The sequence below is a fragment of the Felis catus genome, chromosome C1 (genome assembly GCF_018350175.1).
Source record: "Felis catus isolate Fca126 chromosome C1, F.catus_Fca126_mat1.0, whole genome shotgun sequence".
In the NCBI taxonomy this organism is placed as follows: Eukaryota; Metazoa; Chordata; class Mammalia; order Carnivora; family Felidae; genus Felis; species Felis catus.
Genome location: NC_058375.1, coordinates 22731801 through 22745125, shown reverse-complemented (window position 1 = coordinate 22745125; position 13325 = coordinate 22731801). Strand labels below are relative to the sequence as shown.

Sequence of the window (13325 nt, the reverse complement as noted above, 5' to 3'; positions counted from 1 at the left end):
TGATCAGACCATCTTCCTCCCCCATGAGAACACTGCAGACACAGGTGGCCTTGCCAGAGACTAAAGAAGCTTAAGCATCAGGGACTCCTCACCCTCCACACCCCTTCTGAGGCCCCGGTGGGGCCCCAAGCCCTGTGGTTAATAAGCATTGTCAACTCAAAGATTAATTAGGATTATCACTGTAAGGAAAACTGGCTGGGCCCATGAAAGCTCACTGCCCACATATAAAAGGATCTTGACAGGTTCCCCAGATTTGACAAGAATCCCGAAAATTTGCATGACATAATCCATAGCGAGTCGTAAAGGTGAAAACGTGTTAACTCTGTCAATGTAGAAAGCCATTACGATCAGACTCCTCAGGAGGACAACCTGACTTCACTTCCCCGTCTCTCCACAGAAAATGACATTACAAAAATCATTGTCTTACGAAGACGGGAACAGGGCGGACGTGGCCCAAACAGTTCGGGGTTGGGGGGGGCGAGGGGGTGGGGGGGAGGAGGGAACAAAGCCGGGAAGGTGTGTGAGGATTCCAAGTAAAAAACTATAGTCGGGGTTGGGGGGGGGGGGTCCTACCTTTTGTGATGTTTTCGGTAATTGCTGGCTTTTTGAAACCTGCAGTTTACTGTGATTTCTTTTCTCATTCAGATTAAATATTAAATTGCATAGCTGATTTTGATTCCTAATCCTAAGCCCTTTTCTTAAAGGGGAGGCTGCAGAAGGTTTAATTTTCAGACCCGCGAAGCCGCTGCCTTCTCAGGCTTCCCACCACACTTGGAATAAAGCTTGATCTCCGCCCCATGGTCCGCAAGGTCTCCCTGATCCCTCCCTGCCCCTTGACTGCCCCCAGCCCTGTCTCCCTCACTTACCCGGATGTAGACCAACCTGCCATTTCCTGTTCCTCAAACTTCTGAGTCTGACCCACCTTGGTGAATTTGCATTTGCTCTATCTTTTGCCTGGAGCCTCTTTCCCAGATGTTCCTTTCTGGCCATTCAGAGCTCAGCTCAAGGCCATCTCCTCGGAGAAGGCCTCCAGGATAAGCCGATCTGGCACGAAGACCCTTTCCCACCCACCCACAAGGCCCACGCCAGTCATGGCTGTACCCCTCAGCTTTATTTTTCTGACCGTCCAATGTTCTCTCTTCCGTACCCTGCTCTTGGAGTAGGGACCCCAGCCACCCCAGGAGGGCAGGGGCTGGGCCTGTCTTCTCATCACTTCATCACTTGTGACAGGGTCTAACAACACAGGTAACCCCCATGAGTGACTAGACTGCTGGTGTAGTTTGAATTGGCATCTTTCCGGAAGATGTGTTGGCAACGTGCGCCGACAGCCTTAACGTGTGCAAACCCAGTGATCTTTCTTCGAAGTGTTAGTCCCAAAGCCATCATCAGGGAGGTACACAGAAAGGGAGGTAAGCTGAGTGGTTAAGACCAGACGCTTTAGCCAATCAATCAGATTTGGATTTCTGTTTCAGCTCTACTGGCTGAATGCTTTGCTGCCTGACCCTGAGCAAGTTCTCATCGTCTTCGTGCCCTGGTTTGTCATCTGTAAATGGGGATCGTCGCTGGACCTACCGGAAAGGGAAGCTTGAGGCTTATATGAGGTCGTTCGTGGAAGGTGCTTGGCGTGGAGACAGGTGTATGAAAAAGCTCAGTGTATGTTGATTACGACTGTATTCCATGACGTCCATTAGAGTGTCGTTTGTAACAGAATACAACCCGGAAGCCTAAATATCTAACCACAGGGGATCGTCTCCCGAAGTAGCACCACATCTTTAGAGTAAATTATTGCACATATCTGAAAAGCCTGTTTCTAAAGAATGTTTCCTAATGCAAGTAAAAGCTCACAGAATGAGATTAGGTTTAAAAAAAAAAAAAAGGTGGGATAAAAACCAAATCAAATGTGATGCTACTTTTGTTACACACGTAGAGGCTGATGTTTCTTGGAGTGGATGGACGTGGATGGATGTGTAGCCTTCAAGGCAATGCACCAAGATCCTAACAGGCCATCCGCAGGTAACAGAATTAGTCATTTTAATTTTGCTTTCGTTCGTAGTATGCTTTTCAAAGAATTCCTTTTCAAACCCGTAGAGGCGTAATGTTAGTTTAAACGTGTGCGTTCAACCATCTGGCAGCATGACCTCACCAAAGCGACCACTCGTGGGTGGTAGATGGTAGGTTCTGTTCTAGTCTCTTCGCCCTCCCTGTACCTGGGCACTTCGCCACGTGACGGGGTGGTGTCCTGACAGAAGGCAAAGTGAACCTCAGGACCTCTTGACGTTGGACTTGGCTAGTCCCTTCTTTGAGCCAACGAAATGTGGGCAGGGGTGCCTCTGCTACTGCCATGAGAAGAAGATGCCCTCGTATCCAAAACCTGCAGCCAAGTGCTTCCTAGCTAATCTGCCAACATGTGAGAAACGCATGCTTATTACTGTGTGGTTGTTACACAGCATTAGCTGACTGATGCAGTGTGATGGAAACACTTGACATGTATTCAGTCAAGAGGACATCCTTATTATCTCAGGAAGGTACAACTGGACTGCAGGGATAAGAAAGCCACAATCTAAGATGTTTTTAAATAAGCAACTAATTCTCGGGGTGCCTGGGTGGCGCAGTCGGTTAAGCGTCCGACTTCAGCCAGGTCACGATCTCGCGGTCTGTGAGTTCGAGCCCTGCGTCGGGCTCTGGGCTGATGGCTCGGAGCCTGGAGCCTGTTTCTGATTCTGTGTCTCCCTCTCTCTCTGCCCCTCCCCCGTTCATGCTCTGTCTCTCTCTGTCCCCAAAAAATAAATAAACGTTGAAATAAGCAACTAATTCTCATGGATCTCAAAGACGAAGGAAGTCCTGACCGTCCTCCAGTGACCGCAGCTCATTTTCAGACACTGTTCATGTCCAATATTTAAAATCACAAAAAGGTCGTGATCTCCTTGTCCTTAGGTATCATCCAGTCCTGTGGACAACCAAATGCTAACCTGCATGTTAAGACCATTTTCTTTCTCTCAGAAAAATTATACACGTTCATTATAGACAAATACAGGTAGGTGAAAAGGAAAAGAGAAAAACCAGAATGTCACCACCAAAAATAACTTCCGTCAAACGTGTTTATATGTTCATGTTTTCCACACAAAAAGGCGGGCGTAGTACCCATTCTGTTCTAGAATTTTCTGATTACATTTACTTACATGTCACAAAGATTTTCCTTGTTATTTTATGCTTTTCTATACAATGATTTTTTTTATGAGTATGATTTATTGTCAAAATGGCTTACATACGTACACGATGATTTTGAATTGTGGAATCATTGCCCCTACTTTTCCACTGAATGGATGGACCATACAGAACTCTACCCAACTCCTGTGGTAATAACACATGTAAATTATGTCTAGTTTTTGGCTGTCGTAAGCAACATCCTACATGAAAAAGCTCTCCATGTACATCCCTATTTCCAAGGGTTAAATTCCTAGAGGTGGGATTTCCGGGTTTTGGGGTTCTATGTATTTATGAGGTGTTCCATCTTCAAATGTCATTGTCCTCATGTGTCTGATGGCAGGGATTTGAAACCAGTGAATTGTATAATCATCTTCTGTAGTCATAAGCTTCCTGTTGAGTCCTGTTGAGTCCTCTGGGAAGGAAGTACCCCTGAAACCAATATCATCCAAAGTACCTTAGCTTGACCACATTCTATCTTCCCAGTAGAGGAGCAAGATCCTAAGAGGGAAAGGCAAGTTATGAGGGCATCAAAAATCTCATTTCTCTCTCAAGTGACCCCCTGTGGGGTGCCCTCTTGCTGTAGCCTTATTTGAAATCAAGGAAACTGATCCCAAGGGGGCCCTGAGGCCAACTCTGCAACTGGACCAACTTCACAGTCGAGAGCCCTGGAGCTGTGGCTCCCTGCCCCTACCCATGATTCCTACAAGGAGACTGAGACAACACATTGACCATCGGTAGCCTCCCTTCCCCTTGCTCGGGTGGGCCTTCGTCTCGGGTCCACTCATCAGCCCTGGGATCCTGCCTCACTCTAATGTGACGTGTAGAGAGAGGAGCGAGGGGCCTTGGTGCACGCCCAGGAGCCGGGGTTCTGCTACTAACCCTCTAGGTCTCCCGGGACATCATTTCACCTTTCCAGAGATGGAAGAGACTGTCCGCCTGTTCACCAAATATGGTTCTTCTTCTCTCTGGGCACACAGCAAGACTCCATCTCCCAGACTCCTTTGCAGGTAGGTGGAACCATGTGACTGTATCCCAGACAATTAAGTGTGAGCAGAAGTGACACATGCCAATCCACTTCAGACCTTTGAGGACCTCCCACGAACTCCTTGCTTTTTTGCCTCCCTGACGCGGCAGAGGGACACCTGTCCTCTGTCCCTTGCCATGGGGCCTCTCCTACCTAGCAGCTTGCGGTAGCAAAGCGTGCAAACCAAGAAGGCGCTGGGAGAGTAGGGGAGCAAGCCGGAAACCGAGTCCTGATTGGTGGGTGCCTCCCCCAAGGAGCTATCCGGGACCCAGCCTCCTGGCACCGTGTGGCACCCACCTGTCCAGTACACTGGTTTTGGAGTGGCATTGGAGCCATTATACGTTCGGGGGTCGCTTTATTGGAGCAGCTGGCACGATTTTAGGTAATACTCAGGACGCACTGAGTATCTACTTTGTGCAGGACCCTAGGTTCCACGTGTCACACGCACCTGCCCTTGCAACCCCCACAATAGACTATGACCTTGGGATTGTTATCCCGTTTTTCCAGAGCTGCAAACGGGCTAAGACTCAAGCTCATGGCTTCAGGATCCTGTTCCCACAACGGCACAGATTTCTGGTTCAGGAGGACCTGACCCTCCAGGATCCTGCTGGTGGGTGAAGCCCGCCAAGTGAGCAGAGAGGTGAGGAGTGTGCTGCTGGAGCTGATGGGCTGGGGGCCAGGCCCTCGCCAACAGAGACCTCAGAAAAGGGCTTGGCTTGCCTGTGCCTCAGTTTCCCTCTCTGTCCAGTGGGGCTGCAGTCCCACCGCATGGGGTTTTCGGGGGTAAAATGAGATCCTGATCATAAAGCCCTTGGCAGTGAGAGCAGCCCTCAGGTCTGGAGTCCAGTGCATCCTTACCTGAAGCGGGTGCCCTCTCTGTACCAGCCCTCCCCTGGCGTGGCCAGGCTTTCCCCGCCCCAGCCGGCTTGTCTTTCCTGACTCATCTTTTTTTTTTTTTGATGTTTATTTTTGAGAGAGAGACAGACACAGAGTGTGAGTGGGGGAGGGGCAGAGAGAGAGGGAGACACAGAACCCAAAGCAGGCTCCAGGCCCTGAGCTGTCAGCACAGAGCCCGACGCGGGGCTCGAACTCACGCACCACGAGATCATGACCTGAACCGAAGTCAGACGCTTAGCCCACTGAGCCACGCAGGTGCCCCTCCTGACTCACCTTTAAGCAGAGGCTTTTCTCAACCTCCGCCGGAGCGCTCCGAGGCTCTGCTTTGCTGGGAGAACCGGGCGCCCTCACTGCTCGCGATAGTTCTCAGGAAGCCGGGGTTCTTCTCAATCATTTATTAGGCAGACTTTCTCCATCAAAGGGCCTGAAATTCTGAAAACTTTTCCCTCTGTCGCCTGCTGGGAGAGTCGCGGGGTCCTACCGATCTAGTGAGCCCAGGAGAGAAAAGAGCGCCTGCTGCTCCCAGAAGGAAGCCTGGCCGGTTGATCTAAAATAGGAGAGGGAGGCTGCTTCGGGGCTGCTTGTTTGGGGCTGGCTTTCCGGGGGTGCGGGGTGCTGTTCCCCAGGGCGCTGGGCCAGGGCTCAGGGCAGGAGCAGCGGGAGGTCCTCTGGATGACTGGGGTGAGGACAGGAAGCCAAAGACAGACGCAGCCAAATGCTGCAAGTCCGTCACCGGGCAATCAGTGAAAGCCAGAGGCGGCCTTGCTGGCTTGGAGTTTTCTAGAGCTGGAAGAGGCCTTAGAAGTCACAGGGCCAGACAGCCTTGAGGACTGTAATTTGTGTGCTGCTCAAGTGGTGGGTGTCCTCGCCTCGGGAGAGGGTCCCATCCCCCCACACTCAACCCCGGATGCCTCCAGCCTCACGTGGAAGCCCGCAGCCACACACGATGCCGGCTGCTCTGCCACGATGCGTACCCGCCCAGGTCCGAATCTTTCCGTCTGTGTCTCTCGCGGCTTCCCCACCCACCCGGTGACATTCTCAGCACTCATCAGGGTCGCTCAGGTGTCACTCCCTGGCTGAGGTCCTCTCTGCTCCCACCAGGTGGAGCTAATGGCTCCTTCGTCCAGGCTCCCTCAGCAAGCTCGCCCCGCAGGGCCCACGATGCCTTTGCCCTCGCCCGGCACCTGACTGCCCATCCTTCTGACTCTCAAATGGCTCTTCCTCCTCCTTCTTCCGGCCTCAGCTCCCAGGTTCACAAAGACTCGCTGACCGGCCCCACCACGGGCACTGCCCACCCCGCCCAGAGCCAGACTCTGAACATCATCCTGTTGTACTTTCTGCCCCACGCCTCTTGAGCCGCCTGGCGTATTCCTGTCCCACGTCATTGTCCTGTCCTGTCCTTCCTGCCTCCCTGCTCTGGACTCGGGCTTCTGGGGGCAGGGCGCTCCCCGCTCACCACTGTGCCCCAGGCCCCGCGCAGGCCCGCACATAGTAGGGCCTCAGTAAGCCTGGTGGTGGGAGCGGACCTGAGCTGGCCCTTCCTTCTCTGACAGCACACGTTTTCTCCCCGGGGACTGACGCCTGTCCTGTCCGGAGCGGCGTGACCCCCTAGCCCCTCCCTCGACTCTCCCCTGCAGCCCGAGGCGTCTCAGAGCCCGCGTGCCTGGCCCCTGCATGGTTTATAGCTCCTCTCTGGACTCCTAATAGCAGCCACATTTTGCGAGTTTGGAGAAGGAGCGCTAAGGCCAGTCAAGTGGATAGATCACATCTCTTCAATGGGCCAAAAAGGGATTTACACAATAGCCTGTGACAAACGCGTGTTCGGGGGCGACCTGGCAGGAAACATCCCTTCTTCTGAAGGGCTCGTGGCCCCGGGGAGAAACAAGAGGACTTCTGTAGGAGTCTAATTATTGCCTGTTTTGTAGGAGTCTAAGTATTGCCACTGCTGACGGGCTGGAGGGCCAGCGCGGCCTCCCCTCGTGCTCACGTGCACCCCGCGCCATCTGTCCCCGGGTCTCCCAGGTAAGTGTCCTGCTCCTGGGGGGGAGGGGACGTGTCCAGTGTCCGTCCTGGGGTTCTGCCTCCCGCCCTCCTGCCCACACGCGAACTCAGAGGGCACAGGGCGCATCTGTCCCTGGGAGCCCAGGGCCCGCACACAGCGGTCCTTTGGTCACTGCCTGTCCCCTCTCCTCCCGCAGCTCCAGGAGATGAGCAGGGGGGGGGCTCCCAGGGGCTCTGAATGCTCACGAGGCTGGGGTGCGGTGGGGAGAGCTAGGGCTCAGGCTGCTTCTCAGTAAGGAGATAAGGGCCCCCGCGCCGTCAGGCTGGAAGGGGACTTGGTGGCCGTCTGGCCAATGCCTGGACTGTCGGATGGGGGAGCGGAGACGGCTAGGGGGAAGGCAGAACAACGCAGGTCTGGCTTCTAGGGGCGCGGTCGATGCCAAGCTCTCTGCGGGGTGGACAGGGCTCACCCACGTGGACACCTGCTGGGGCCCGGGCCCAGCACCTGGCTCCGTGGGTGTCGTCTCCCTCAGGGCTCACATCGGTCCTGTGAGGCAGGCGTGAGCCCATTTCCCCCAGGAGGAAAGCAAGGCCTCAGACAGGGGGAGCGACTTGTCCAGCGTCCCGCAGCTAATCCTTCCGCCACACAAAACTGGCCCACTGGGAAAGACACCCCAACCTCCTGGCGTTTGTGCCCGCCAGAGATCCAATTCCTCAGTCCCACTCACTTCCTGACCCCGGGGCCAGAGAGACGGGGCACAGGCCAGGACCAGGGACCTCAGCGGGGCCTGCTCCCCGGAAAGCCCACCTCCCAGCGCTGCCCGGGCTCATGCACACTAGTGGGGCATGGGGGTGCCGGAACAATTAGGTGGAGACAAAGCCCGAGGATTACATCAGCTGGTTTAGTGCTGGAGTGAGTGCCTTGTAGGGACCCAGGACGCTCAGAGTTGCAGGATGTCGCCGGTTCCTGATTTCCCTTCCCCGAGACTCAGAGCAGCTCCTGGGTCTCACTCGTGCCCCCACGCCATTCTCCTCACGGAAGTTCAAAGCAAATCCCCCGATCTTGGACTATTGGTCCGTGTGTCAGCCAAGGGCAGACAGGAGAGGTTACTTAAAGGGGTTTAATGGAGGGACGGTCACTGGATCACCAAGGCAGGGACAGGATAGAGGAAACCCGCAGGGGCTGCTGGGCCACCCAGGGAGGGGTGGGGCTGGCAACAGTGGGGAGTCTGTCCATCCCAGGCCTGCAGGGGCTAGGAGAAAGAGCAGTTACCAGACCCCCGAGAGCGCGGCGGCCACGGGGACAGGGGCCTCCAGAGGAGCTGGGACCACAGGAGACTGCAGCCAAGGCCAACGGGGGGGCTCGAGGGGAGGGAGCCGGGGAGTGAACACTCCTCCCCCTCCCGCCCTGGGTCTCCTCTGCTGCCTCCAGGACCCACCAGAAGCCAGGGCCCAGGGGGGCACAGGGCCCTGTCCTTGCATCCCTGCAGGGAGCAGGGGAGGCGGTGAGGTGGGTCTGGAGGGCACACAGGGGACAGCACGCTGCGTCCTCCCTCATCCTGCGGGCAGGGACTAGGGGCTCCGTTTTCCAGCAGGGGAGAGTGCGACTCGGAGAAAGTGAGGGTGCCCAGAGCCTTGACGCCTCCTCAGCCCTCTCCCTTCCCTGCAGACGGAACCTCCCACGGTTTCGACTCTGAGCTGCGGCTGCCGGTACCGATGAACAGCTGCTTAGAGATTTTCACCGGAAACAGAACCTGTGGAGGCTCTGAGTCCAGGAAGGAGCCCGGCGCCCGACCTGGAAGCTAAGTGCACCGGCTTCCCCGCCAGCTGTGCCGGGAGCATCTCGGGACGGGGGGGACCCGAGGCTCTTCAAGGCCTGATGAGCAGTGGAAGCCACCACATGTCTCAGGAGAGCAGGGTGACCGCGTGGTGGGGGGGGGGGGCATGAGAGAAGGGGGTGGTCGGGGACACAGCAGAACATCCACTTTGCAGAGCCTTCCAGGCTCTGGCTGATGAGCCATGCATCCCTGGTGCGGACCCCTTCCTAAGAGAGCGCCCGCCGCAGGGGGTCCCCGCACCCCGAGGAGCCCGAGCTGGAGGGGCACCAAGCCCCAGTACTGTTCGAAAGGATCACACGTGAGTTCTCTCACCGTGGGTCTTCCCGAGGTCCCTGAAGGCCACGGGAGACTCTCTGACAGGAACACAGCGTGGCTGGAGAGCCCTGACCTGAGCGAGGCCAGGACCCGGGGGTGTCTGTCCACCCCATTGCTAGGGGCCCTCGGGACAGCCACTGCCCCTCTCTGATGACCCCTGAACAAGCCCTCACCGGGTCGCCGCTTGGAGCCGTGTTAGATTCGGAGGAGGAGAGAGAACCAAGTAGCTCGGTCCCCTGACTGTAGACTTAGTGACTCATCCCACTGCAAAAGCTGTCCCTCGGGCCCGGGGTGGACACTCTGGAGGCATTCACCCTTGGGGCCACCTTCGGACCCCAGACCTAGGCCAGAGGGGAGGCAGATACCCAAAGGCGGGCTCAGGGCCATCTGGGCAGAGAATCCCAGGGTCCCAGAGTGGGGCTTCCAGGGCCCCACGGTCCCCTGTCCCTGCACAGTCCCCCTGCCTTTGGTGGCTGAAGAGCAGTGGTGGAGACCCCGGGGTGGGCAGGAGGGTCCTCTATAGCCCAGGGGGGTCTCAGGACCTGGTTTCAGGGCCATTCTGCCCTAAATGCTTGTCACCTCCTTCCCCAACCTCTGTCCTAAGCTGTAAGACCGGAACAAGCTCACGTGGTGGCCGCCCCGCCTCCCCCAGAGCTGCACCCCTGCGTCTTCCCTGCCTGCCCCTCAGCCTACGTCCCGGCTGCCCAGCCCCTCAGTTCCGCTCGGCCCGGAGCACGGCCCCGGGAGCCTGATCGAATCTCCCAAACCTGTGTTTTCCCTGCGTGTCAACCCCTCGCCTCTCCACTGCTATTCCCTGAGCAGCCTGCAGCGGAGAAAAGGAGAGAGGGTAAAAAAAAAAAAGAAAGAAAAGAAAAGAAAAGAAGAAAGAAAAAAAAGAAAAACACTTGGGTTTCCCAAGATAAGTAGTGAGTGTCTGAGTGTTGAAAGCACTTCACCCGCTGTCTATACTGCGAAGCTGCTGATGGGTCAGGCCTCCCTTATCTGCCGGGGGGTGAAGTGTCTCCACACAAGAGGCGGTGGGGGGGGGGGGGCGGCTCCATTTCCCACGGGCTCCACCTCCTGGTGTGCAGGCTGCAAGACGAAGCCACTCTGTCCCCAGGGTGAAGGGACTCCACCCAGACCAGCTGTGTGACACTTCCCAGGCTCTGCTTGAACCAGAGGTGACTGTTTGCAGAGCTGTCCTCCCCGCTAGGGGAAGGGAGTGGGGGCAGCTCGGACAAGGGTGCCCTGTACCAGGGGCACCCCTGAGGCAGTCCCTCAGCCACCAGCGGCCCAGACTTCTCAGACCCTCTTCCCTGATCTGAAAACCTTTGTAACGTCATCAGGCAGACGGTCGTCACCCAGGGGCGCCTGAGGTGGTGGCAGGTCCTGGGATCCGGGAGCTTGACCTGAAACCCAGCGCTCACGGCATGGCCGTGGTGAGCTGTCTCCCGCCGGAAGCTGGGTCTGTCGTGGGGCCTCGCTGAAGGGCATGTGATGCAGACAGTGTTAAGGGCACAAGCTTCCGGGGTTCAAAATCCGGCCCAGTCGTTTCCTTGTTGTGCCATCTTGGGCAACGCTCTTCACATGCCCAGGCCTCAGGGTTTTGGCCGCAGACAAGGATCACAGCTTGAAGACAGAACGAGAAAGGCCTGGAAAAGAAAGGAACGACACAGGACCCGAGGCGGGACACAGGTCAGCTGTCATCTCGGAGCATCCGCATCACTACCGGGATCCGCACGAATGCATCAGGGCCACGCAAGGGCCTGCCCGGGGAGGCTGGGCCACGCACCCACCCGCCCCACCCCCATCGACCCCTCGTCCGCAGCGGCAGGCTCGGGACCGGCACCCCGACGGGCACCTCTTGCAAGCAGAGGCAGAGGCAGCGAGCGCGCGGGATGGATGCGGATGTGGGCGAGCTGGGCCCGGCTCGCAGGAGGCCACGTTGAGCGGGTGCATTTCGCCGACAAACGTACAACTGCCCCTGAAGAGTAACACAAGTGCCAGCCAGGTGGGGTGTGAGGTGCGGTCACGTCTCCTGCGGGACTGGGGGACTGGGCAGGAGTCTCCTCCGATGCTTAGAGGGAAAGACAGAAACCAGCGGGAACTGGGAGCCCCTGTTCTTACAGGCCTGGGTTCCACGAGTGACAGGTCCTCAAAGCTCGCCCTGCGCCTTGCAGCTGGGCTCCGAGAGGTCAGAGGGGCCAGGGTGGCCCCCGGGGAGCCCACAGAGAGCCACCCTCAGCACCACGGGGCCCGACCCTCAGGCCAGGGCTTCTGCGCTATCATCCCTCCGCAGGGAGGGACTGTCTTCTCCCAGCACCTGCCCGAGAAGGGGTCTCCCGGGAGGCGCAGGTGGCCGTCCCCTTGAAGCCGCCTTGTTTTCTAGCCTTCCAGGCCCTTCCCCCAAGTGGCTCTCTTCCAGCCGGCCCCAGAGCCTGATGTGGAGTCCTTCTCCGGAGCTGCCTTCGTGGGCGTCCTGAAGTCTGTTTCCCTTGAGCAGTGGGGGCGGGGAAAGGGAAGCCGTGCCAGCATCCGCTTCCGAAACCGCTCCCACCCGACACGGTCTCGCTACTATTTATCCGCACTTGCCCGCGCCACTCCCCACGCGAGCGGCAGGAGCGCCGCGGCCCAAGGCCATCTGCATTTAGACGGTTGGCACATCCCCTCCCCATGGGGAACCCACGAGCTCAGGGTGAAGCAGAGTGTGTTTCAGATCCGCCTGTTCTTTGTGGATTGGGGGGTGGCATCCCTGTCCCGGCTGGACCCTCGGCTTCAGCGTTCACACGAGGTTACGGTCAGGTTGTCGGCCGAGGCCAGGATGTTGTCTGAAGGCTCGACTGGGGAAAGACCTGCTCGGTGGGCTCTTGCAGGGGTCAGCAACGCTGTTCCCCGAGAGCTCACGGACCGAGGGCCTTGGGTCCAGGCTGTGGGCGGCTGGTGGCTGGAGGCAGCCCTCGGTCCCTCGCCACGGGCGTGTCTCCCACACACCACGAAGGCAATGGAGAGAGCTGACCGGCGAGACAGAAGCCGCCGTCTTTTGTAACCAAAACACAGAAGTGACATCCATCACCTTGGCTGCATTCTGTTCATGAGAAACAAGTCCCAGGTCATGCCCCGCCTGCCATCCCGGGAGGCAGGGGACCATGGGGCCATCCCAGAAGGGTCCCGGCCACAGGATAATTCATTAAAGCTCTTAGCACCGCGGTCACCTTGCCTACCATCACATCCCATTCCGCCCCTCCCACTCCTCCTTTTCCATCACGGCTCATTCCTTTACTCCGTCGTTCATTCAGCACGCGTTTACGGGCACCTGTTCTGTGCCAGGCCCCGCGCTGGGCACTGGGGACAGGCGACTCAGCCCCAGGCAGCCACCAGTCTGGTGAGGGGGAGGTAGGAACTCACGGTAGTGCCCTCGTCCCTCCAGGCCACTCGATCTCTCAGCAGGAGGCAGATATACATGACGTCCTGGTTGGTTGGCCATCCCTGGGCAGGGCAGGGCCTCCTTCTCAGAGAACAAGTCATTCTGAGACCTCCCTCCTCTCTCCCCACCCCCGCTGAAACTTTCCTTAAGAACCACAGAAGGAAATTTCTGCATCCCGGGGCTTTGGGGCTGGAAACACAGGCAGATGGCACCAGAATTTGCAGCCCAGCAGACGCAGAAGGTTCCAAACACAGGCGGCTCAGAACAGCCCAGAACTTCTTCCCTCCCCAGCCAAGTGTGGGGAGCAGCACAGGCAGCCCTCCCCCGGGTAACCGCCCCTCCCTTCCTGCCCTCTGACCCCTGTATCACGTCAGCCGGAGGCAGAGACAGGGCTCCGCGCCCAGGGGTCTCGGGAAGAGGACCCAAGCGACGGGAGTCCTCCACGGCCACTGTGGAGGGCCAGGGACAGTTGCTGCCGACTGGGTCACACTCCTCTTTCACAGAGCACGTGGGATCGGGCATCCAGGGGGGCCGGGTGGCACCTGGGGAACGTGGGTGGAGATGACACGGTCCCCGCTGGGCTGAGCTGGTTAATGACCCGGTGACCTTTCCCTCACTC

General features: G+C 57.6%; 1 protein-coding gene and 1 long non-coding RNA gene across 2 annotated transcripts; both read left to right on the top strand.

The window, feature by feature from the left end:
• Positions 1-2783: 2783 nt before the first annotated feature.
• LOC123379542 lies at positions 2784-7150 on the top strand. Its single transcript, XR_006584106.1, has 3 exons — positions 2784-4214; positions 4739-4871; positions 7054-7150. It is a non-coding gene; the product is annotated as an uncharacterized LOC123379542 (long non-coding RNA).
• Positions 7151-7498: 348 nt separating this feature from the next.
• Positions 7499-12493, top strand: LOC123379433. Its single transcript, XM_045034876.1, has 6 exons — positions 7499-7541; positions 8799-8839; positions 9971-10129; positions 10629-10710; positions 10797-11293; positions 11672-12493. Exons 1-6 carry the CDS (start codon positions 7499-7501, stop codon positions 12326-12328), a joined length of 1479 nt encoding a protein of 492 aa, XP_044890811.1. The 3' UTR covers positions 12329-12493.
• The last annotated feature ends 832 nt before the right edge of the window (positions 12494-13325 follow it).

Bases quoted from the DNA above. Each gene is read 5' to 3' on its own strand.
- LOC123379433 (XM_045034876.1), top strand. From the start codon at position 7,499: ATGGGGGAGCGGAGACGGCTAGGGGGAAGGCAGAACAACGCAG. The intron at 10,130-10,628 runs GTAAAAAAAAAA...TAACGTCATCAG, and splicing joins AGCGGAGAAAAGGAGAGAGG to GCAGACGGTCGTCACCCAGG. The intron at 10,711-10,796 runs GCATGGCCGTGG...GACAGTGTTAAG, and splicing joins CCTGAAACCCAGCGCTCACG to GGCACAAGCTTCCGGGGTTC.